We start from the raw sequence: 25,320 nt of genomic DNA on the forward strand, positions 1-25,320 counted from the left end.
TTAAAAACGGTTGTGTTTACAGGATCAGAGTCTGGGCTGATTTGTATGCCATTCAGAACTCTTCCTGGCTGGCACTGGGCTCCCTTTCCCTTTCTCTTCTTTAAAATTGATAGGCTTCACTTTTCTTTTGAAGCACAGTTTTATGTTTACAGAAAAATGAACAGAAAGTACAGAGAGTTCCCATATAACCCTGGGAAAGCTGGGGCCTCCCTCATCTTTCCCTGTTATTAACATGTTAGGTTAGTGTGATACATTTGTTATAATCCATGAGCCAACATTGATACATTTATTATTAACTAAAGTCCATCTTTTACATTCTGTTCTGCTTTTGGTGTTGTGTATTTTAATGGGTTTTGTCAGATGTATGTGATGACACCTATCCACCATTATAGCATCATACACAGTACTTCCTCTGCCCTAAAAATCCTCTGTGCTCCTCCTCTTTATTTATCTCTTCCTAATCCCTGGCAACCAGTCGTCTTTGCACTGTCTCTAGAGTATTTTGCCTTTTCCAGAATGTCACGTAGTTAGAATCCTGGTGTGTAGCCTTTTCCGACTGGATTCTTTCACTTAGTAGTTATGTTTTCAGAGTTCATCCAGATCTTTTCTGGGTTGGTCGTGCATTTCTTTTTAGTGCTGAAAACTATCCCATGGTCTGGATGAACCATGGTCTAGTTTTCTGTTCATCTATTAAAGGACATCATGATTGCTTCCAAGATTTGGCAATTATGAACAAATTTGTTATAAATATTTGTGTGCAGGTTTTTGGGTTTTTTTACTTTTTTTTTTTTTCGGTTTGTTGTTTTGTCTTGTTTTGTTTTTTAGCCCTTATTCCCTCCTGTATGCAAGTCTTTGTATGGACCTAGTTTTTAACTAAAAAGTTAAAAAGTAAAGTTTTTTACTTTTTTTTTATGGACCTAGTTTTTAACTAAAAAGTAAAGTTACTTTTTAATGTAATTTAACATTTTGAATAGGTAACATGTTCATATGGTTCAAAGATTAAGTGATATTAAAAAGGTTAACTGTGACTTTCTACCCCTTATTACCAGTCACTCTGATTTCCATCCCATATAGCCCTTCTTATTAATTTCTTACACATCCTTCCAGTGTCTTATGCAAATGCATGCAAATATGAATATTTAGCCTTATTTTCTTACTTTTTTCATGAGGTAGCACAGAATATATATTATTCTGAAACTGATTTTTTTAAAAAAATTTTATTAACATATAACGTATTATTTGTTTTAGGAGTACGGGTCTGTGATTCATTAGTCGTACACAATTCACAGTGCTCACCATACCCTCCCCAATGCCCATCGCCCAGCCACCCCATCCCTCTCACCCCGACACCCCAGCAACCCTCAAGTTGTTTCCTGAGATTAAGAGTCTCTTAATGGTTCATCTCCCTCTCCGGTTTTGTCTTGTGAAACTTGATTTTTTAAGTATAAAATTCCAAACTCACAAAAAAGGTCTATAGCTTTTTTTATTTAATAATATTTTTTAAAGATTTTTCTACATCTGTACACAGAGATTGTTCTTCTTCTTATTATTATTTCTTTTAACAGATGCATAGTCGTCCATTGTGGAGCTATCCCTTAACTTTTCAGTCAGTCCTCTGCTGGTAGACACTGGGACTGTTTGCTAGTCCAGAAAGTCAGCCACGAAGAACCTTGAACATGAGTCATCCTGCCCGGGTCCATGTATAGTCGCTAGATACACTTCCAATAAAGTTCTTGTACTAATTGCCCTCCGTAAGAGTTGTACAGTTTCTGGCTTACTTTTCTATCCTCATTCTTAGTTTTTCTGTTCCAGCTTGTACCGTAGGCTCCAGCCACACTAGAGCTCATCATTTCTTGAACAAATAACATACTTTTGTATTTCTCTGTGCTTTTACTCATTCTGTCCTTTGCTAAGAAGGTCCTTCTTCTCCCCTCTTCTCATCTGCTTGGTAGACTCAGGCATCTTTCAAAGCCCGAATACGAAAATTCCCACCTCCCTCTGGCCTGCCCTCATCGTCTTCCTCCTCCTCCTCCTCCTTCTTCTTCTTCTTCTTTTTTTTTTTTTTTAAGATCTTTTCATTTATTTTAGAGAGAGAGAATGAGAGTGTGAGTGGGGGGAGAGATAAAGGGGGAAAATCTTCAAGCAGACTCCCCACTGAGTGTGGACCCTGACTTGGGGCTCCATCTGATGACCCATAAGATCATGACCTGAGCCAAAACCAAGAGTCACATGCTTAACTGACTGAGCCACCCAGGTGCCCAGCCCACCCTCCTTCTATGAACATGTAGTACTATATGCATGTTCTGCCATTATAAATCAGTAGAAATTTTTAGTTGCCTGAAACCAGTGGAAAGATGCAGGGTTCCTGGCTTCCTGTCTTGCCTTCTGCATTTCCTGTATTTTGGGTCTTTGAGCCTCTTTCGGACTCAGTTTATGCAATTGCCAGATAGGGCTCATAAAACCCACTGTGTCTGCCTTATAGAGTGTTTTGTGAAACACATGGGAACCAACATTTAAAAGTACTTTGTAAACTCTAAGGAGAACATCGGGAAGATTTCTTTTTCTTTTTCTTTTTCTTTTCTTTTCTTTTTTCTTTTTCTCTTAAGAATTAACTAGGGTTGAGAGATTCTGTGACCCCACGTCTGAGATCCCAAACTCCTGTCTGTAGTATATGGTTCTAAATTTGCTTTTCAAATGTACTCTTACTCCTTTAGTTCCCTTATAGTTATACCTATAACTTTCCCAAGTACAGAATGATGGGTTCTTTTCCATAGCTAGGCTTATGAGCCCTAACAACTATCATGTAACTTTCACAAAAGCTCTCCTTAGCATATGGAAATTATTTTTCTAAACTATGAAAAGTGAGAATTTTTCATAAAATCCCATCTATTTCTTAGCCATTTCACGACATTTCAAGCTTACATATTCTGCAGTTTCCCTAGAAACCTCATACTTGAGTTCTGAGGTTCCAGGAATTCATTTTCTGGGAATAACTCTGTACTAAAAGTCATCCTGATGACTCATCTGCTGACCTGCCCCCCCCTTCCAGTTGGCCCATCCTTCCAGGAAGTCTTCCCTTCCAAGTCATCCACTCACCCACCCCTTCCTCTTCCTTCCGTCTGTCCATCGATCCTCCATTCTACAGCAAGTTCTCTTTGCTTGAAGGTTGAAGGATGAGAAATCGGGTACCTTAACAGAATTCCCCAGTTTCTAAAATTACACTCCTCAGTTTCATTTTGCTGCACAGTTGGAAGATGGCTGCATTTTATTTTATGTTCTTTAGTTTTTCTCTTGTGGATTCTGAGTTTTTTTGTTTTTGTTTGTTTGATTATTTGCTTTTAACAAAATCACTCTTGGATGAGGAGTAGGATAGATAAAATGTATATCCATTTGTGAAAGGCCCTTTGTCCTCTCTGAGGATGCCGTAACCCTGTGCATCACAGAACTCTTCTCGACTCTTCCTCAAACCCTGCTCCTTCCTATAGATAGGAGTGTTGAGGAAGCCGGTGGATAATTTCCTGGATTATGATGTTCCATGAGTGCATGGTGTGTGTACGTGTGTGTGTACCTGTGCATGCCTGTGGATGGGTATGTGTATCTATTCTTTTTTTTTTTTTTATAAGATTTTATTTATTTATTTGACAGACAGACCGAGAATACAAGTAGGCAGAGAGAGAGAGAGAGGAGGAAGCAGGCTCCCCGCCGAGCAGAGATCCCGATGTGGGGCTCGATCCCAGGACCCTGAGATCATGACCCGAGCCGAAGGCAGAGGCTTTAACCCACTGAGCCACCCAGGCACCCCATGTGTATCTATTCTTATATGGATGACTTTTCTAGTTAAGAAACAAGGGATCCAACATTAGAAGACTGTTCGAGAAAACAATGAATTTCAGTTAAAGTTGATATGATTTATACTTGGTGCCCCAGAGAAGAATTCTATCCCAATTGGTGGAGACACAATTCTTTTATTCTTTTAATTTAAATTCAAGTTAGTTAACATACAGTGTCACATTGGTTTCAGGAATAGAATGTAGTGAGTCATCACTTCCATACAATACTCAGTGCTCATCCCAACACATCCCCTCCTTAGTGCCCATCCCCCATCTGGCCCATCCCCCATCCTCCGCCTCTCCAGCAACTCTCAGCTGAGACAGAATTCTTGATAGCCAAGTCAGATTTGGCACATAATGCTTTTAAAAAGTCTCTTGTTATTATATAATAAACCTCATCTCCATTTTACCCCTTCGTTTAAAGTTTAAAGTTAAACAATGAATTGTTTCCTTTTTTTTGGGAAAATGAATTTTACTTTATTTATATTTTCCTCCATCTGAAGTTCTGTATGAGTTCAGTATCTCCAGGTACAACTTTCAGAGTTTGGGACAGGCTGTTGGTAGCTCACTTCCTTTTTCTTCCTGGATAAGAGTACTTGTAGGAAGAATAGAAAACTATCCATTAATGAGAGTCAGTAACATTGTTAGTGACTTGGTCCAGATGGCAGCTTTATTTGTGGTTTGTGGGATGGACATGTGCTTTGCAGGGGAGAGCGTCTGAATTTGAAATTCTGAAGATTCTCCTATACAGTCGGAGAGCACAGGTTGTTCTGGAATCAGAGAGAGCTGAGCAAAGGTTCGTGCCAAGGGCAGAGACTGCGTGCCGGTCTTCCTCTCTGCTCTCTTTGGCCCAGGAGTCTCCAGCCCTCACCTCAGGCAAGCATGGCTCAGCAGGGACCTTCCTTCTGTGTCCCCTTTTCCTGTTTCCGACCCCAGGCCTTGGCACGGCCCATTCTCAAAGATATTGTGGCTTCAGGGAAATAAAAAGCAGCTCTTCTAAAATGTGGCTGACTTTTTTTTTTTTCCCCTTTGTCTCTTTTTGGAGCCATAATGAACCTTAAGGGCACATTTTCAAAAACCAGTCAAATAGCAGGCAAGACACTGGGGTAAAAAAGACAAAAACAAACCTCCCAAAACCACAGTGATAATTAGAAATGCTGCCTTAGAGTTGCAAATTTTCTAAAACTAAAAATATTCCTCCAAAGCCTCCCATTTTCCCTGCCTTCTCCCCCTCCCCCAAGCACCACCCTAGGAAGTCTGGCTGACTCATCAGCTCATTTCAGAGCAGTTTTCACTGGTGGTGCCAGGGTTGTGCTCACCATCTGAGTACAGTAGGAAGCACAATGTCTGCATTTCATTAATTGAAACGTCTATTGTGTGTCTCTGTTCCCCTTTCCCTGGGTGATCTCCAGAAAGTGTGCGTGCTGGAATGTGCGGAGGGTAGGCATCAGCGTGAAGCTGATTTTGCTTTTTGTTTTCAACACAATCACGCAAAATTAGAAAGGGCTTGCTCTGCAGAAGAATTGTCTTTTGTCTCTGTCTTGAGGGCTTTGTCAAGGCTCATCTTTGCTACCTTCCAACCTAGCATCAGTCCCCGGGAGCCGCCTGAGAAAGTGACAGGCTCTGTGCAGGCGGCACCTTTAAAACCTCGCTGACATTTAGAAACGTGCCTCACGACGCGGCCCACGCTGGACATTCTTAGGTTGTTATGTGGCCTTGGCACCCAGAAGTTGTGCTAGCTGACAGATTTGTTTTATTAAAGAGGGTTGGGAGTGGCCAAAGGGCAGCATGACGGTTTGCTCATCTCTCTTTGCAGACCACTTTTTTTTTCTTTTAAAGATTTTATTTATTTATTTAACAGAGCGACACAGAGAGAGAGGGAAGACAAGCAGGGGGAGTGGCAGGCAGAGGGAGAAGCAGGCTTCCCGCTGAGCAAGGAGCCCAATGCAGGACTCAATCCCAGGACCCTGGGATCGTGACCTGAGCTGAAGGCAGATGCCTAACGACTGAGCCCCCCAGGCACCCCTCTCTGCAGGCCTGCAGAGAGCTTCAGGCCTCCAAACAGCTTCATCACCAAAGCTGAGGCCAGAACCATTCCTTGAAAGACCTCTTGAGTGGTGAACGTATTCTTTTTTCTTTTTGTTTTCTACTAGAAATCTGGATAGAATTCTGACTTGAAGCAAAATTGTTTTTGTCACACTGAAAGAAGATTTCAGGTGCTGTTTGGATTTTTTTTTTTTTTTCCTGGTGAGACCTTCTCTGTTGCCTCAAATCGCACGTACTGTCCGCCTCATTAATGATGTGGTGACTGTGAAGGTCGGTGAATTTTATTTAAAAAAGAAGTGACTGCCTGCAGAGTTCAGGTTCTAGATGGCTGACTTTATAAACATTGGCTAATTACATCTTCTGTAAATGTTCCCTATTTATGAGGTTTGCTCCCAGACTGGGATTTTAGATTACCAATCTATACAAGACAAGCGTGACCATCAGCTTTGACCTGGGTGTGATTAGTCACGTCTCAAACACAATGGAGTGGGTGTGAATTACAGCCACAGAAGGGTCCTTGTTAAGCCCAGGCTGCTGCAGTCCACGACAGAGATGCCCTAAGGGGTGTGTGTTTTGCTCACTGAGGCTTTGGTGCATCTCCCATCTCCCCATCTCCCTGCCCCCCTGCTCTCTAGCATATGAGGGGGATCTGGTGCCTTGGCTTTCAGCCCAGTGTTTAGGAGGAGCTGATTTGGCCCATCTGGCTTCTTGGGCATCTCCTTTCTTCCTCCTCATTCTGAGTTTGGCCAAAAAGTGTCAAGTTGGCTGCAAATATTTTGAACTCCTATGAAGACCATATGGTCTTTTGGATTCAATTTTCAACATTTTTATCAGTCAATACTTACTGAGCTCTTGCAGTCCTGTTACCCAACGCTGTTGCAGTAGCTTCCCTGAGCGTCACAGAGGAGGGTGTCCCTGGACCATGAACACACCTTTGACATCACCATCTCTCTCTCTCTCCTCTCTGGCTCTTACCTCTTTCTGGAATACCTTGATTTCTAGCCCATTTTAAAAGATCAACTCAGATGTCACCCACTTGATAAAGCCTCTGCCCACTTGGGGTAATTTCTTTTGAACCTGTACTGTGTCCCTCTGATCTTTGTTACTCACTTATTCCTTCATTCACCCCTTCATTCATTCTTTCAAAAAAAGATCTACTGATGCCTCACATGTACCAGATTTCGGATATGTCAGTGAACTAAACCACAGAGCTATCTCCCTGTCCTTATGGAGCTTATCTTGTAGTTGGGGGAGATAACATAATACACAGTATATGCAGTACATAAGTCAGTTATGTAGTATTTTGGAAAGGGGAAAAGGGAATGGAATGTGAAAAAGGAAAAGCAGGATCAGGTTGATCAGATGTCCAAGGTGGGGGGAGGGGGAAGATGCAGTGTATGTTAGGTAGACAGGCCTTGGTGACAGCTACTGAGATTGGCCTGGTGGCCATGGTAATTTGCATGTGTACCTTCTCCTTTCCCAACGGAAAGGACAGGAATTGGGCATCCTCAACTGCCTTATCTGCCAGCAGCACTTGGCACATAGTGCCGTGTGTGTGTGTGTGTGTGTGTGTGTGTGTGTGGCTCTGTAAATGGTAAAATGGAAATGAACATGTAAACATGAATTTGAAGACAAATAAGGAAACCCCGTCTATTTTTTTAAAAGATTTTACTTATTTGTTTATTTGAAAGAGTGTGACAGAGACAGAGAGAGGGTGAGGGGTGAGGGAAGGACCAGAAGGGAAGGAGGGGGAAGGAGGAGAGAACCTCAAGCAGATTTCCTGCTGAGCCTGGAGCGCCATGTGGGGCTCAGTCTTAGGACCCTGAAATCACAACTTGCACCGAAACCAAGTCAGGTGCTTAACCAGCAGAGCCCCTCAGGTGCCCCCAATAAACCCATTCTTATTTTCACTTTCTTCCTGCCCTTAAAAAACCCTTTATGATAAATCTATACTTAAGAATCTTAAGGGGCACCTGGGTGGCTCAGTCGGTTAAGCTTCTGCCTTTGGCTCAGGACATGATCTCAGGGTCCTGGGATAGAGTCCCATGTCAGGCTCTCTACTCAGTGGGGAGCCTGCTTCTTCCTCTCCCTTTGCCCCTCCCCCTGCTTGTGCATGTGCGCTCTCTCAAATACATAAATAAAATCTTTAAAAAAAAAATCTTTAATTCCTTCTATATTTACTCATTCTTTTCAAGACAGAATTTGTCACTGGAGCTCAGTGAGCACAGGGCTTTTGGAAAACATTGGTCAAATGCCTGAACTGCTTTTTACATGAAAAAACACAATTATAAGATGTCAATTTCAATTGCAAATTAGAAGAGCACAGAAGACCATAGTTTTTTTCCTGCTTTGGCTAGGTTTTTGCTCTAACAGAATTGTTTTTCAAAGTAAACAACTTTTGGGAACTGAATAGGGGAAAACATTTCAAGAGTGTATTTTATTATCAATTTGCCCTGAAAAACTCAAGCGTCTCTTGACAGCCTCTGGATTTAATTAGCTGTAAGTTTACCAATATTTATCAAGTGAAAGAACATTATCCCAGTGCAAAGCAACACCTCATGTGAATTATGAGGACATGTGTGTCGCCTGATCAATGAGTGTGCAATGCCACACGCGTTTCAGCTCTTACCTGATGTTTAGAGATTATGGAAAATCAACGCAGAATCACTTTCCAGGCTGCACTCAGTCAGTGTAACTGGGTCTCAAATCAGAAAAAGATCTAGGGCCATGTTGAACTGAGGCTTTTGTGCCCAATTTAAAAGGTAAATGCTTGCTGCTGCTGATAAAATTCTCCCCTGAGAGCCAAAGAGCTCCGTCTAATTTAGAGCCCCAAATTCGGTGCTGCGTCTACCTAGAGTAGACCTAGACTGATAGAACGCCAGAGTCAGGAGGCCCCTTGGGGTAACCTAGCTTAGTAGCTTTCCAATTTCCCCCAAGGAGCTCTCCCATGGGCCCAGTGTGCAGAGGCAGAGGGAAGAACCAGCAGGCCAGGCTCTGAGTGAGCTGGTCTCACATCCCATCTTCCATTTGCCTCAACACACTTAGATTGTTTTCATGCTTCAATGTAAGAATTTGTGTGAAACCAGGCTTCTGAGGCTAAAGATCATTTGATCTAGAGTAGCTCACTCATTTTCCAGGTAGAGACATGGCAGCCTGGAGAAGGTAAGATAGACCACGCCAAGGGGTGTGTCTTGCAGTCCTGACAACAGTAGAAACATGCCTTTCTTGGACTGTCTCCTTATGGGTTCACTGCACAGGCTTAGTGTGTGAATCAAATGAGACAGACAGGGAAGCACAGCATATAAAAGCACACTTAATGCATTAGTTAATATAAAATACTATCATCATGTTCCCTTTTCTACCCCTAGAGCAGCTGTGGAGGTTGTCAAACTTGGTTCCAGGGAGCACTCGGTATCATTGCCAGGGACATAAGAACTCCTGTTCTTCAGGCAACACATTTTCCCTTTAATCCACTTTCTATGTCAGCCCTCCAGGTCAAGTGTCTCCTATAGGAGGGTGCTATAACTTTAAGGAAGTTTGAAAACCACTGATCCAGAAGGATTTTTGTCTCTGAGCATAAATAACTATATGTGTTTCAAATGCTGGTGCCCTCTGTGCCTACTGAAATGACCGGGCAGAATATTCGGGGCAGATGTTGGCTGAATGCCTGGTTCAAGAAGATGAGAGCCCTGTGGATCAGCTGGGCTTCAACCAGAGACGGACATCTGATCAGTGAAACTGCAACTCGCTAGAGACACCTCTGAGCTACATTAAGACTTGGGGTGTTTTTGAAGTCTGGTGTTCCTGAGGCCTTTCATTTTTTTGGGGGGGTGTCTGTTTGTAACTCATGTGGTGGTTTACTGTAAGTTCCAGGGTGGAAACTAAGCAGATCCTGGCAGGTGATGGTCCTTTTTTTCCTGTCTTCATTTTTCAGTGCACTTACATTTCAATCGACCAAGTCCCCAGGACCCATGCCATCGTGATAAGCAGACCTGCTTGGCTTTGGGGGGCAGAAATGGGAGCCAACGAGCATGGTGTGTGCATAGCCAATGAAGCCATCAATGCCAGAGAACCAGCCGCTGAGACAGAAGCCTTCTTGGGGATGGATCTGGTCAGGTACTACAAGACGATTCTTTGAAACACCTGCTCGAACAGGCAGGGAAAGGGGATAGGGTTTCTTTCCTCTAAACATCATATTTTGTAACACAAGCCTCCCAAAGAAGACCTGTGCCTTTTTTGTTTGTTTGTTTAAAGATTTTATTTATTTATTTATTTGACAGAGAGAGAGAGAACGCGCGCACACACACACAAGTAGGCAGAGAGGCAGGCGGGGGTGGGGGGGAAGCAGGCTCCCTGCTAAGCAGGAAGCCCGACACAGGGCTCCATCTCAAGACCCTGGGATCATGAACTGACCCGAAGGCAGATGCTTAACTGACTGAGCCATCCAGGCGCCCTGACGTGTGCCTTTTGATATGAAGTTCAAGGTGTTAGAAAAAAACGAGTAGATTACAATGGAATATTAGTAAGTAATAAAAACCAACCATGTGCTACTTGCTTGAATTTTGAAAACATTATACTAAGTGAAAGAAGCCAGACACAAAAGGTTGCATATGGTATGATTGCATTTACATGAGATGTCCAGAAGAGGCAAATTCATAGTAGTGGAAGGTAGATGAGTGGTTGCCTGGGGTTGGGATGGGAAAATGGGGAATGATTCCTAATGGATATGAGGCTTCTGTGTAGGCTGTGGAAAGTTTCTTGAATTTAGATTGCGGTGATAATTGCACAACTTTGCGAAGACCCTAAAAATCACTGAACTGATTTTTTTTAAGTGGGCGAAGTTTATGGTTTATGGTTTGAAATACATCTAAAATACAGGAAAGAAGGAAGGAATCATATAAAATGCCTAAGATATAAAGGAAAAAAGGAGAGCGCCGTGGCCCTCCCGGCCCTTTTCATCTCCATCATCTGTTTTCCTTTTGCTGCTCTGCCAGCTGCTGTGTAACGGGGAAGCAGATGCTGATGGGGACCTTTGCTCGCTTCCCCTTGTGCCACGAGCCTGTCCTGTGGGCCTGTCCTGCAGTGGCCTGTTCCAAAGGGTTGTGGGCCTGGGTTGTGGGCCTGTCCTGCAGGGTTGTGGGCCTGTCCTGCAGTGGCTGATCAATGACTGAATGACCAAAGGCGAGAGAGAGAGGAATGACATTCTGAAACGACTTTCCTTTTTTCTGAGACAGTGACATGCAACAGAATCATGACCGAGTTGAAAGAATATTAGGCTGGGAGCCAGGGGCCTTGATTTTCAGTGTGAATGTACCAAGTGGTAACACGTCTCTGGGCCACATTTGTTTGAAGGGAGGCCTTAGATGGGTTGACCTCTCAAGAACCTTCCCAAACCAACATTCTGTATAAAGCACTAGAGGTTTGACCCTTAGTACGTTGTGTAGGGAGAACGTGCACATTTACGCCGAGTCCTCTGTGGTCTGTAGCTCCCACCAACCCATGGCCAGATCTGTTCACCTTCCAGGGAAGGGCCCTGGGGGCTTGACACACCTGTGTGAGTCATGGGCCTCAAGCAGGGATTCTTCCAAGGACTTGCCATAAAACAAGAATTTGAATTTGGGAGGAGCTAACTCCAAGACCCAGAAAAAACCCGGACCAAGCACATGCCTTTGGAGGATCTGGATTGTACCGAAGGTAGATGTCGGAGAGAGACTTGAACTTTGGCCCGGTAAATTGCATCCCTTTGCCTGCCCCGGTCATGCCCCTAAGGAGGTGGAGCAGCCAGTGTGGAAGTAGGCATGGGGGCCAGAGAGAGGCTGTTCTCGTTCTGAATCATACAAACCTGCCCCATCTACGAGGCCATCTAGACCACCTGAAAGGCTTTGGAACAGGCGTCTTGACATCGAGTGACTTGGGGCCCTAGACCGCTGTAGCCCTAGTGTGTCCACCCGTCATTGGAGCCGGATGGTGTGTAACCCTGTGGCCACTGGCAGTCCGTGGAGCAGGCTGTCCTGTCCTCGCCCCGTGGCACTGCGGCGAGGTGGGAATGGCCAGGCGGACAGAGGAGTATCGTTTCCTGTGGTCCTGGCACAGGGAGAGGAGTGTGAGAGCAGAGTCGTGTCTGTGGATGGGTGTCGAGGTCCTGCCACAGACGCTGGGCACAGAGGGCGTGGAAGTCAGCGTGGGAGGGCACGCGCTGTACTGGGAGTCTCAGTGTGGAACACAGCAGGCAGCACAGCGGGAGAGTGAGCTAGACCTGCACAAGAGAAATCACAAGTTCCGGAGGTGGGGTGCCCCTGGTGAGGTGTCACATGGTGCTCACACATGTTTGTCTGGGCAAATCGGAGCCCCATACAAGCCCCGGGGACAGGCTTCTGCTTGGAATGCATGCATGGGGCCGTGTGACCAGAGGCTCCAAGGACCTGTGGAGGGAGGAGGGGGACCCTCCTGGGAAATAGCTTGGACAGACCTATAGAGGTGCTCATAACACACTTACTTGCTCTGGATCCCCAAAAGTAGATGACTGCTTGCTTGCTTCTGCCTTTCCTCTTCGGAGAAGATGGCACTGACCAACAGAAAAGTCTACTTAATTCCATCTTCTGGTGAGGTTATTTTTGGTCACTCTCCCAAGATGTTAGGGACCAGCTTTGCAAATCAGTGGCTTGTTACCAAGTCTTCCTACATACACTAAAATTGAGAAATGACCAATGAATTGATCACAATGATCTGATGGTGAAAATAAGCCTGTTACAAGAATGCGTCCGTAGCATCATCTGTTCCTCTCCCTGGCAGCACAGGGAACATCCCTTCAGAAAGAAGCAAGCCGGGTGAATTTCAATAACGACCGGTGTGTGGGCGGTTCACCGAGAGCTGGCTGTCGCTGCCGTCCTAGCATGTGCCGCAGCCTCTGCCCCAAGGTTCTCGCACTCCCGCCCCCAGAATGACAACGTGGAGGAAAAGATGGACAAATAGACATGTACTGAGCACGTATCGTATGTCATCCTCTTTCCAATCAGCCTGAGAGGGATGTACTGCCCATTTGACTTGGCAAAGGAGAAGACCAGGTTTCAGAAAGGTTAGGTTATCGAAGGTCGTGCTGCCAGTGGGTGGCCGGACCGGACCTGGAAGACATGCCCTCTCTCTGAGTCACTGCTTTTCTGCCAGAGGGGGCTGCCTTTCCAACGGACCCCCCAGCTCCTTGGTTGTGCTTGTATTTTCATATTCATTATCTCATAAACCTGTCCCACGGGCAACCCGAGGATGTAGGTACTTACTTTTTTATAGGGGACATAAATTTGAGCTCAATACAGTATGCATCTGGCCCAGGTTGCGCAGAAGACAGTATCCGTGCCCTCTTTAGGGGGCCAATTAATTGGAAGGGCTAGGAGGAGACTGCTGTCTGACTTCAGAAGAAGGATGTACTTTTTGATAAGTGAAGCCCTAAGCCACACCAGCAGAGGGAGGCCGATAGGGTGGAGGAGAGATATGTTGAAAAGCATCCATGTCCTAACCAGGCACCATACCCAATGAGATCTCTCAGGAAATTATAGGCACCGAGGACAGTGGCTGGTCATGGAACACTTCTGTCACTAAGCCACATACCTGGTGTAGAATAGCACAGATCAGGGCTGCCCTGGGCAGAGCTATCCCCCCCCCCCCCACCTTTTTTTTTTTTTTTTTAAGATTTTATTTATTTATTTGACAGACAGAGATCACAAGCAGGCAGAGAGGCAGGCAGAGAGGCAGGGGGAAGCAGGCTCCCTGCTGAGCAGAGAGCCCGATTCGGGGCTTGATCCCAGAACCCTGAGACCATGACCTGAGCTGAAGGCAGAGGCTTTAACCCACTGAGCCACCCAGTCGCCCCCAGAGCTATCCTTTTGCCCAAAGGCAGGAGGGAGGATAAGCCACAGAAAGGGGGTCTTGATAAGGCTGGAGCTGAGCTGCCTAGCTCCAGGGGAGCCAGAGTTAGAAAGGAAACAGAGAGGAGGCTGAGCTGCCCTTCACAAGGCAGAAACCACTGGGTTCCTGACTCTTCTGTCTGTGTGGGAGGGGGGTGCCCAAAGACAGAAAACATCTTCATGATTTGAAACCAAACGTGGGAGAGATGTATTCGGAGTTCAAGTGCCGTGCATCTACATCTCAGCCCGTGGATGGAACATGTTTACGCACGTTGGCCGGCTTCCTCGCTCGGCTTTGGCCTGGTCTTTGGTTGCCGTGGTAACAGCCACATGCTAGGAAAGGACTGAGGTACACTTCTGGTTTTCTTCCTCCAGGCTTGGTTTAGAAAGAGGGACGACAGCTAAAGAAGCCTTAGATGTCATCGTAGCCTTGTTGGAAGAACACGGACAAGGTGGGAATTACTATGAAGACGCAGACTCCTGCCACAGCTTCCAAAGCGCATATCTGATCGTGGATCGCGAGGAGGCCTGGGTGCTGGAGACCGTGGGGAAGTACTGGGCTGCGGAGCAGATCGCAGGTGAGCCCGCGTGGATGGGGCGGCCGAGGCGGGCACTGCCGGATGTGCAGGAATCCTGCTGCTGGTGCCCACCCTCTCTGTGCTGGACCTTCTCTCTGGGCTCTGCTTCTAGAGATGAGCCTGGGGTGTGGGGACATCAGCACTTGGGAAACACACCCTTGACATTTCTTATTTTCTATTTGCTTTCTGGGCAGGACCCAAGTTTGACTACCAGCAGTTCCGTGACCCAAATGGTTACTCTGACTTTGTCAAAGGAATGGTGATTTTCCCAGTCCGTTCAGTCAGCGAACCACTACGACAGGGAGCTGCCCCTCGTCACCCCCAGTCCTGTAGCTCCTTGCACTTGGAATGTTTTTCTGAAAGAGGAATTTGGATCTGTGTGGGGACCGTTGACTGCCTCTGGGCCAACAAGCTCTTTTCTCCGTGAGACAGTGTTTCTAGAAGAGCAGAGGACTAGGGAATGCACCCGGAAGGATGCATTCAGTTATTGCTCCATGCTCCCTGTAGCATTTGTCTTGAGATGGTTCTGAGGGAGATGTTAGAGGGGGTGTGGTTGTCCTGTCTCATCACTTAGCAGCCTCACACTGGGGACCAGATGGGGTCCCAGAAAGGGCTATAGGGTTTCCAAGAGGACTAAGGAGTTCGAGGAGAGAATTGGCCAGTGAAGCCCCACTGACATTCCTTAGGACTGAATGACAAGTACGTGGACTGTGAGCTGCCATTCCCTGACACAGCTGGTAGGTCGTAACACTCTCTCGTATTGGACCTAGACTTGGTCTATGTATTTTTTCTCGACTGAATTTGTAGGGAAGTCTCTTCAGGTTTCTCAGAATTGATGATGGCGATGATAGGGATGAAACCGGTTTTCCATCTCTGCCTTAGGGGGGATTGGAGCCAAATCTGACCTGAGTTAGAAGCAGAAGCTCTACTGTAATAGTTGGGAATTAAGCCCATTGTTTTCCATGACCGCCGTCAGTGTGGGGATCAGGGTTGCCATGGGTGACAGGCATGTTGTGTCCTGTGTGAGGCTGGCTTGTGGTGCTGGAGGAGGAAGGTGTCTTCTCATACTCACAAGGGTGTCGTATGGGCTGATGGCACCCTTGCAACGATGTCAGGGGGTTCCCCCACCCCCACGTGCCCAGCACACACCCACGTGTGCCTGCTGCCCTACTCCTGCGGTCCTCACAGGACTGATGCAGCCTGTATGGGCCACCGTATCACCAAGCCTCCTGCTGGGCAAGAGCTTAACACTCCTTTACCAAAAATTTCTCCTAGGATGAAGCCTTACTATCAAATGGCTCCATCCAGAGGGCTAGCGGTCCATGCTAAGGAAGCAGTCCTTGATTGCTTTTTAGTAGAACTTAAAACTTTTTGATCTATACCTGCCTTTCAAAAGCTTCATTGCCCTTCAAGATACAGCTTAAAAATATCCATCTCCTCAAAATGAGTGATGTCTTTCCCCAACTATGGTAATAAAGCCCCAGCCATTCCTTGGACTCTTTCCTTGGGCATGATTTCATGTCCTCACTCCCTGCAGGAGGGTACCAAGAGTAGGATCTCCTCAGTCTGGTCCCTGAATGCTCCCATCCCCGAAAGCAAACATCTATTATAAATCAGTCCTTGAGGGACATACTGTCTGTAGACAAGATTTTTTTGTCTTGTAAGACAAAAGAAAAATCTTAAAAATCTTGTGCACAAGATTTTTTTTGATAGCTTAGTGTGAAGAATGCCAAAATCACTTATTTAGGCCAGAGCTACTTTTTATTTTTAATTTTTTAAAGTGGTTTTATTCTTGTGTTGTCCTCTGGAAAGATGAACAGCAAAAGGCCAGTGCCCATCAGCTAGGAATACTTGCTCTGGAAGAATTAGTCAGTGAAGCAGAACATGCTGGAGAACTGAGTCCAGTACTGACCTTGTCTCTCGGATCTGGTTCTCAGGCAGTCATGGCTTTATTGCGGCCCATGGCTTGAGCTCTTTCCCTCTACTTCATTGTCCAAAAATGTAGAAGATCAGCATGCTCCCTGGAAGTAGCAAATATGGAGGGCCTTTCTGCACTATAGCTCATAACCTTTTAGGGTTCTGGAGAGCATTTTGAAGCTTGAAGGCCAAGTCAACCTCAGGGTATTTGAGGTTGAGGCTTTGGAGGAGCCAGAGTGAGCCTGCCAGCAGCTGAGAGGATTTCTGGCCTTGCCTTCCCGCCGAGTGTACTCAGAGTGCCGGTCTTTCTGATTCGAGACTTCTTTAGTCACACTAATATTCTTATGAGAAAAAATTCTCGTAGATCTCCCACACCCATATATACACGGACACATCCATACGCGTGTGCACGTGCACACACACACACGCACCCCTACTGATATACTCCAAGACACATGTTGACAGGTGCATTCCACTATTTTAGAATAATTCATTATCAGTGCCACTGTGGTTTTCTAAATATTGGCACCCCAAAAAATAAAAAGCTGAATGAAGAAGTATCATATTTGTATTTTCCAAAAATGATGTATTTGGGCAGAGGGTGGAGGTGTAGAGGTTTCCTTCAAGTAGAAGAAGGTTAAATTGGGGAGGGAAATCTCTATATTTGTGACATTCATAAGTCTTGTTAGTAGTGCTGTGTCTCTTTAAGAAACCTTAGTAATAAATGCTCGGGGCTCATTTAGCCATAATGAGGGCTTCACCTGTTTCCTTTTGAATGTGAATTGTAGATCAAGTGACTGTTGCTCATTTAAAATGTGGTAATGCCCGGTCACTGGTCAAAACTTCTGGGAGGTCTCCTTAAAAGAGGACAAAGGTTTGTGTGTTTCTCTCTCAAAAATAGAGTCTCTTCCTTTCTGGAGTTAAAGTTGAGTTGCAGAGAAGGGATTCCCTGTAAATTTCCATTTCTTGATTAAGTCTTTGCAAGCCTATTTCCAGCTAAAGGGGCTTTGTACTCTCTACAGAGGGAGTGAAGTGCATTTGCAATCAGCTTTCACTCACCACTAAGATCGATGCGGAGCACCCTGAACTCCGGAGTTACGCTCAGAGTCAAGGCTGGTGGACGGGAGAGGATGAATTCAATTTTTCCAAAGTTTTTTCTTCAGCTGAAGACCATCTAGACTGCTGTGCAGGCAAAGACAGCATAGAAAAGAAAGAAGGTGAGTTAGTGTATCCTGTGTGATTCTCCCTCTCATACCTGTTGTCTTGCAGCTATTGTGGAGAACGTGTCTGATTTTAGGAGAGTGAGCAAGGAGGAGGAGATGAGAATAGACCCTATCCATAGAGACCGACCTGTGCTGACGGCCCTGAGGAGCCGACAGGATGACGACGTGTATCTCCCGTTGTAGGATGCTTCCTCAGCCGTGCTAAGTGCTTCTCCTTCTGACTTTCTTTCTCCATTTCCATTGGTGTCTTTGTACTTGTCTTTATGATACTTAGTATAGCCTTCCTTCTACCTCAGCCTTTGTGTATTTGCCTTATTGTCTTCTGTGTTTTCTGCTCTCATTAGCTTGCTGGGCCTTGAGGGCGGGGCACTGTCCTTGACTCATCATGGGATCCCCTTGTGGTGCCCATTATGGTTTTTGGCTCCATGAACATTTATTGATTTGAACTGTTTACCTGAATTCTCTTTCCGAACCCTCTGTCTTCCCTCCCGTTACTGACTCCGGCAGAATCCCAAATTAGGTAAATGTAGTGACTGGGTAACTTGTTACTTTGGTGCCTTCCAAAGAAAACCACCGTGGCCACATTTTGCATTTGCCAGTGATACATGTGTTTTGTAAGGTAAACCTGTGATCATTTAGAACAGGGGTTGGCAGATTATGATATGTTGGTGGCCAGAATTTTGTAAATAAAGTGTTATTGGAACACAGCCATGTGCACTTACTTTAGAGATTGTCGAGGGCTGTTTCCATGCTGTAGTGGTGCAGTTGAACACTAAGTTACCACAGGGATGCTGTGACCCCTAAGTCTGAAATATTTACCATCTGGCTCTTTAAGAAAAGTTTGCTGATCCTCAGTATAGAAGAACACTTCAAGGACTTTTGCTATGGAGCTTAATTAATGGATTTAGCGTAGGAAAGTAAGAAAGTGCCCATTTAAAAATGGGAACTTAAACAAAACCTCTAAAAGCTAAAAAGAAAACAAGTTTGATAAAAGTATATAATGCCGCATGTGACCAAAACATCACACCTAAGTCTGATGAAGCCTCTGGATCTAAGTACAGGGATGGGGAAGCATTAAATAACACCAGGGGATGCCATCTGCAAAGTTCAGACTCTGGGAAATTCTACAGGAGAAATGGCCCAACAAATACAATGCAAGGGAGTAAAATGAGAGGCAGAGATTGAAAGAGATTTGATACATTACCAACCAATTGGATTTTGATTTAAATCAAGAAACTCATTTATGAGGCGATGAGAATCTTTGAATACTGGGTAGTTGAAGAAATCAAGGCTTTTACTGTTAATATTTTTAGGTATGACATATTACAAATAGAAACTTACAAAGACTTCTACTTACAAATGTAGAAGAAAGGCTGTACTAAGTATCATAAAGACAAGTACAAAGACACCAATGTCTGAAGGAGAAAGAACGTCAGAAGGAGAAGCACTTCCCATGGTTGAGGAAGCATCCTAACTTATAAAGACAGAGTTTTGTTAGGGAAGTTTAAGACATTTTCCCTTTGTGATGCTTTGAATCCATCCTTGTGAACAGAGACTGTAAGAATAGTTTTAATGCTGGTGCAACCACTCTGGAAAAAAGCATGGAGGTTCCTCAAAATGTTGAAAATAGAACTGCCCTATGACCCAGCAATTGCACTACTGGGTATTTACCCTAAAGATAAAAACATAGTGATCCGAAGGGGCACGTGCACCCGAATGTTTATAGCAGCAATGTCCACAATAGCCAAACTATGGAAAGAACCTAGATGTCCATCAACAGATGAATGGATAAAGAAGATGTGGTATATATACACAACGGAATACTATGCAGCCATCAAAAGAAATGAAATCTTGCCATTTGCGACAAAGTGGATGGAACTAGAGCGTATCATGCTTAGTGAAATAAGTCAAGCGGAGAAAGACAACTATCATATGATCTCCCTGATATGAGGAAGTGGTGATGCAACATGGGGGCTTAAGTGGGTAGGAGAAGAATCAATGAAACAAGATGGGATTGGGAGGGAGACAAACCATAAGTGAGTCTTAATCTCACAAAACAAACTGAGGGTTGCTGGGGGGAGGGGGGTTGGAAGAAGGGGGTGGGGTTATGGACATTGGGGAGGGTATGTGCTTTGGTGAGTGCTGTTAGACCTGTACCCCTGGGGATAAAAATTTATGTTTATAAAAAATAAAAAATTTAAAAAAAAGAATAGTTTTAATGAATTGTAATCCGAGAGAGAAAATGTAAAGCTGGGGTCCTGTGGAGTCAAGGAATTGTTGACACATTAAATTAAAGTCAGAGCCAATAGTCAAAATGGCTCTGAATATTCTGGATACTTCTGTATGTGACTCTCTCCCATTTCAGAGAGGACGTTCTCCAAATATCGCATTGACTCTAACCAGCAAGAGTGTACCAGAGGGCTTGCTTAGTGGAGTGTGTGTAGACTGCATGTACCTTCCTATAGATAATCATTCTATTATGTACTACACTTGTTGAGGAATTGCTAAGTGCTCCAACAAAGAGACTTCAAAATAATATGGCTTAAAGAAAATGGAAACTTATTTTTCTCTCATGGTCTAGATGTATATGGAGAGTCCAGGGCTGGTGGGTTGTTCTGCCTGAACACAGGACTTCTATCTGTGGTCCACTTGCAGGCGTGTCCTAGGCAACAACAACAGGAGGGGGAAAAAAGGACAAGCCATCCTTTTTATGGGTGTGACACGGAAGTTGCCCATGTCATTTCATCTCCCATTGGTCATATTGGTCTTGTGGTCACACGTAGCTGCAAGGGAAGTTGGGAAATGTAGTTTGTAGCTGGGTAGTTGTGTTCCCAGCTATCCATCCAAGGGTTCTGTTACTAAAGCAGAAAAGGAATGAATGGAATTTGGTTAACAACCTGCCACTATTACAGTTTCTCTCTTTCTGTGTCTCTTTCTTTTTTTTCTTTACAGAAAGTATCACTGTGCAGACTATGATTGACATCTTACGGGACAAAGCCAGTGGCGTCTGTATAGACTCTGAGTCTTTCCTTACCACAGCCAGTGTAGTGTCCGTTCTGCCTCAGAACAGAAGCTTGCCGTGCATTCACTACTTCACTGGGACCCCAGATCCTTCCAGGTTTGTCTGAGACACAGTCGTGTTGGCAGGAATTGTGCTCTTCCCTTGAAAGCTCAACCAATAAGTGTACACTGCGTTCCTGTACCTCCCCTTCTGTAGCTGAGTCACATTTTTCCATTGTGGTCCAATGTGGCCAATGCAGCACAAAGAACTTTGACTAAGGGAAGCTCTCGGCTTTAGTCACATCATTTTTTTTTTTTTTTTTTAAGTATGCTCTGTGCCCAGCATGGAGCCCAAACTCAGAGCTCAAACTCATGACCGTGAGATCAAGACCCGTGCTGAAATCAAGAGTCAGACACTTAACTGACTGAGCCACCCAAGTGCTTGCTCTTAATCACATCATTTTTATGACATTCATGGAGTCAAATTGTTTTAAATTCAGCGAGTATGTATTGAGTTAATACCATGGGCCAAGTGTTGTGCTGTATCTGAGGGATGCAAACATAAATAACCACACAGTGAGACAGCTGCAGAAATGCCCAAGATTCAGCAAAGCAATCATGTCCTATAAGTTAGAGGACAAAATGGTCCAGAGGCCATGCAGATGGAAGCAATGTCAAGTGCACCAGCTACTTCCTTAAGACATGATGTTTCAGGGAGATGCTTTCTGCCCATATACTTAGCAAAGGGGTTGTACTGCTCAGTGTTTAAGAATACAGTGTCTGAGTAGATTGCCAGGATTTTGATTTCCATGTGTCTCACTTGGTAGCTGGTAAGTTACTTAACCTCTGTAAGCTTTAATGTCTGTACTGTGTAATGAGGATAATACTGGCTCCTACTTTGTATGCTTCTTGGGAGGATTAAATGAGATAATCCAAGTAAATACACAGTAGGTTTAACTTCTCTTTATTAAAACTATTTCTGATTTGCCAGGCACACAGCAGCTCCGTTCCCTGGTCATGTTCAGTCACATATACCACAAGTCATATCATCAGTGGCTTAGTTAGACACAACTATCTAATGGTGTCTAATTCTGTTCATTATCAGCATTTTTTTGAAATTCTGTTTTTGAAAGTTTTTGAAAAATACAGGTGCCTTGACCCAAACCTATTGTATCACAATCTTTAAGGTGGGCTTAGGAATCTATCAACTAAGACTGATCCTCAGCCTGGAAAACTCTAGAAGACTTCCTGTTCCAGTAGTTTCACTGGTAATGTTTAGGGGGTTCCATTGGCTGAAAACCATCATTACTATTTGAATATTGGGTGTCAAATCTTTGACTGCTACCAAGAGGTCTGTAGCTGTTCAGTTTCATTCCTTCCAGCTGAACATATTTATTCTCCTATTGTTTCAGGAATATAAGACAGTGACGGTGTCTATCTAGGGACTTTTTCTTAAATGACTCAGGGGAAAAGCCCGGTACCTCTCTTGACCCTCTGGCCTTACTTCTTTACTTTTTTATTTTTTTGTGTTTAGAGAAAGAGAAAGAAAGCATGTGCGCAAGTAGGGTGGGGGGGAGGGGTACAGCATAGGGAGAGAGAGAATCTTAGGCAGGTTCCACACCCAGCATAGAGCCCAACTCGGGACTCGATCTCAGGACCTTGAGATCGTGACCTGAACTGAAATCAAGAGTCGGACACTTAATGGACCGAGCCACCCAAGCACCCCTCAGCCTTAACTTTAAACTACTGCCAATATCATCAAATCCTTCTGGCCGGAGCTGACTATTAAATTCAGTATAAGCTATTCTTAGTTTTTCATTCATTCATTTATTCATTCATTCACTGAGACTTATTAAGCACCTACTGTGTACAAAATATCATGCTTGTTGGGTCCAAGGGATGAAGTATGTACAAGGCAACAGGTGGTTTGGAGGCGATGATGAAGGAGCCGACCTCACGGAGGAAGGATCCCTTGAGTGCCAGGCATTGCGGGAAGAAGAAGAATCTGTGAGGTGCAAAAAGCAGGAATGGCATTTTGGGCAGAGGGAACATGTGCAAATGCAGAGAGCCCTGAAGCAGTGTCCAGTGGAGGCTGAGTTTCCTTCTCCACCCTGACTCCTCCAGTAAAGGAGCCCGGCCGCCCTCATGTAGCCCCTCTTCCGGACTCTGGCTGTGAGCCTCCACTCCACAGGGTTCCACCCAGCCCCCCAGGATGCACTCCTGTTTGATCCCAGCTGCCTCCTCTTGATCTTACCTCCCAGGGCTCGAAGCTTGGTCTCATGGATGACCCCGTTCTCGCCCCCTTTGTGGTCCACCAGCTGTGGGCGCGTCCTTCCTCCCCGTCATCTGGACTTCTGCTCATGGACTCTGACTTCGCTTGCCCCCAGCACTGGGGGCTCAGCCTCCTCTTGAGAACACTCTCTGCTGGCTCACAGGGGTACACATGCGCATGTAGAGCCCTACTTTCAAGTGACGGGAGTGCTCTGCCAATGCATTTCGACATATTCATTAGGAAGCAGGAGCCTTTGAGAGAGTGGGTTGAACCGAAGAAAGCCTTTACCACCCCTTTTGCTTCTGATGTCTCAGGCACCTGCTCCAACTGTGCTTAGAAGACAGGGCTCTGTGAGGCCGGGATGCTGATACAAAGAAATGCTGTTTCGCAGAGTGAAGTACACGGCCTTGTACAATTCTAAAACCAGGCTGGGAAATAGCCTTTTCATACTGAATATGGAAAATTTCAAGTAATTTTAGAAGAAAATTATTCACGGTTAAATTAATTGAAAAGACCTTTGAGAAGATGAAGGACTTTCCGGAAGACATTCGTTTTTATCTTCCAGGGCTAAGTGAGCAGCATTTCTTACTGCGACCGTGAGAACTGTCACACATTCAACATTTCCATGTGTCTCCGTAATTGGGCATGCTTAACATTTTGTATTTTGTCAGCAGGAAGCATAATTACCTACTCTTGGGCTTTTAGGTAGTAAATCGGGGAAATTTTAGCTGGCTTCTGCTGACGCTGAATGCATGAGAGAGATGTTTTCAGGAAATTATTTCAGAGCAGGAAGGTGGCAAACGACGATGATCCAAGAACAAGACTCTTTCTTGATCCCTCCCAATTAATGTGTGGATCCAAAGGACGTGATCTGACTGTTCTGTCTGCTTCAGCACTTCTCTGCCCTTTGCTCACCGCGTTCATTACCGATCTTTCTCTTGAAATAACTTGTTCTTGCATTCTCTTTTCCTCTTTCTCCTTCCCTCCTAGCGTGTAGTAGGTATTATGCAAGTTTGAGAGCTGGATGGAGATGCAGGAGTCAGAGATTGGGAAATACAGGGAGATGCCAGAGACCTTTCGTTAATTTTACTGAGCAGGCAGATTCCGTAATAGTAATGTTCTGCTGAGTCCGTCGGTGACTCGGTCACCGACATCGTGACACCGACTGGCATTAGCGCTCCGGTTCTGACCTTTGCAAGCCTTGGAGCCGACACTTGCCAAAACTTCAGCGACCTGAAGAATTGGGAGAAGGAAAGAGTAGAGAAGTCCCTTAGCACTTTGAGACTGTGACCTTCGGAGTCCCGCAGGGTGCTGGAGCCGGCGAGAGCTGATTATGTGCCTCTCTTGCCAACCCCTGTGCTCAGTGACATCACACTGGGAACTTGCCGTGGGTCACACCGCAGAAACTGGCAGACCTCATGAGTCAGAGCTTATGTGTTTCAGATGAAGCTGTCCTACTGGCACATCATCAAGAGGCCCCCACCTCTGAGAAAGCCCACAAATACTCAATGTATAGGATGGATAAACCAAGAGGGAGAGGACCCTGAAAAATGTTCCATTTTAAATATTAGAAGGCTCTTTCCCAACCCATTTCTCTAATTGTAAAACCTAGAAAACAGAGAATAGAGAATTTCTAGGAAAACAGGGTTTTGACCTTGTTTAGCTAATGGTAAAGAGCTGGGAAGATGCAAGGGACCTGGGGGGTGTGTGTACGTGTGTGTGCGTGTGTGCGCACATACACGCACGCACATTTTCTCCTCCCAGTGTGCCAAGCTTGAGAGGCTAAATTGGATTAACTGAGACTGTCTCATCTGGTTAATTCAAATGTAGCAATGAGTGGCACTTCTTTGTTAGTGGAGATAACACCGTGAGCCATGGACACGCCAGCTTCTGTAAGTACAGTAGCTCTGGTCCCGTGCAGGGCACAGACGCCCACAGAGCTGAGGGCCCCATGTACAATAGCAATCCTCCCATCCCATTTCATCCTTAATCTGTCCAGCACCATCTCTCTCCTCTCTCCTACCCTACAATTTTGACTTCAGAACCTTCCAGAGCGTCTGGATCCAGCCCGAAGCTTGTCCCATGCTCCAAAAGTACTAGTTCTCTTCCCTCTAAATAGAAAGGCTCTTCACTGATAGGTTCTGCTCTCAGCCAGATGTGGCTGTGACTGTGTGATTAAAGTGACTCACAGTAAAATGTCAGAGTGACCTATGCAGAGGGACACCTGCAATTGAGAGAAAACTGGCTATTCTGGGTTCTTCTGAACTTGCTTGAAAGTTTAATAGATTCATCTGAGCAGAAGCCTGTGCTGCTCCCCTGCTCTGTTCCAGACTCCCCTCAGCGGATCTGCTGGGGATTCTGGGGCCCTGGGTAAGCCTGGCTTAGTCACTAAGGGACTTCGTGCACCTTCAGTGAGGACAGAGCCGTGGTTGAGGTCAGAAGTGCTAGCTGGCCGCTGATAATAAAATTCCAAATCCCAAAGCACAAAAAGGGTGTCATTTTTCTGACAATGTGTATAAAAAACCAATAGAAGGCTGTAATATTGAGAAGTAGTGG

The 25,320-nt window shown here is 45.1% G+C and overlaps 1 protein-coding gene across 1 annotated transcript in view; it reads left to right on the forward strand.

Moving 5' to 3' along the window:
- SCRN1 (secernin 1) overlaps positions 1-25,320 on the forward strand; it is a 62,134-nt gene that overhangs the window by 27,043 nt on the left and 9,771 nt on the right. Inside the window, exons 3-6 of the mRNA XM_082692874.1 lie at positions 9,811-9,992; positions 14,150-14,352; positions 17,292-17,486; positions 20,445-20,610. Coding sequence (XP_082549000.1) covers positions 9,811-9,992; positions 14,150-14,352; positions 17,292-17,486; positions 20,445-20,610 — 746 coding nt within the window. The remainder of the gene's footprint in view (positions 1-9,810; positions 9,993-14,149; positions 14,353-17,291; positions 17,487-20,444; positions 20,611-25,320) is intronic.

The sequence above is a fragment of the Mustela nivalis genome, assembly GCF_964662115.1.
Source record: "Mustela nivalis genome assembly, chromosome: 12".
Classification (NCBI taxonomy): Eukaryota; Metazoa; Chordata; class Mammalia; order Carnivora; family Mustelidae; genus Mustela; species Mustela nivalis.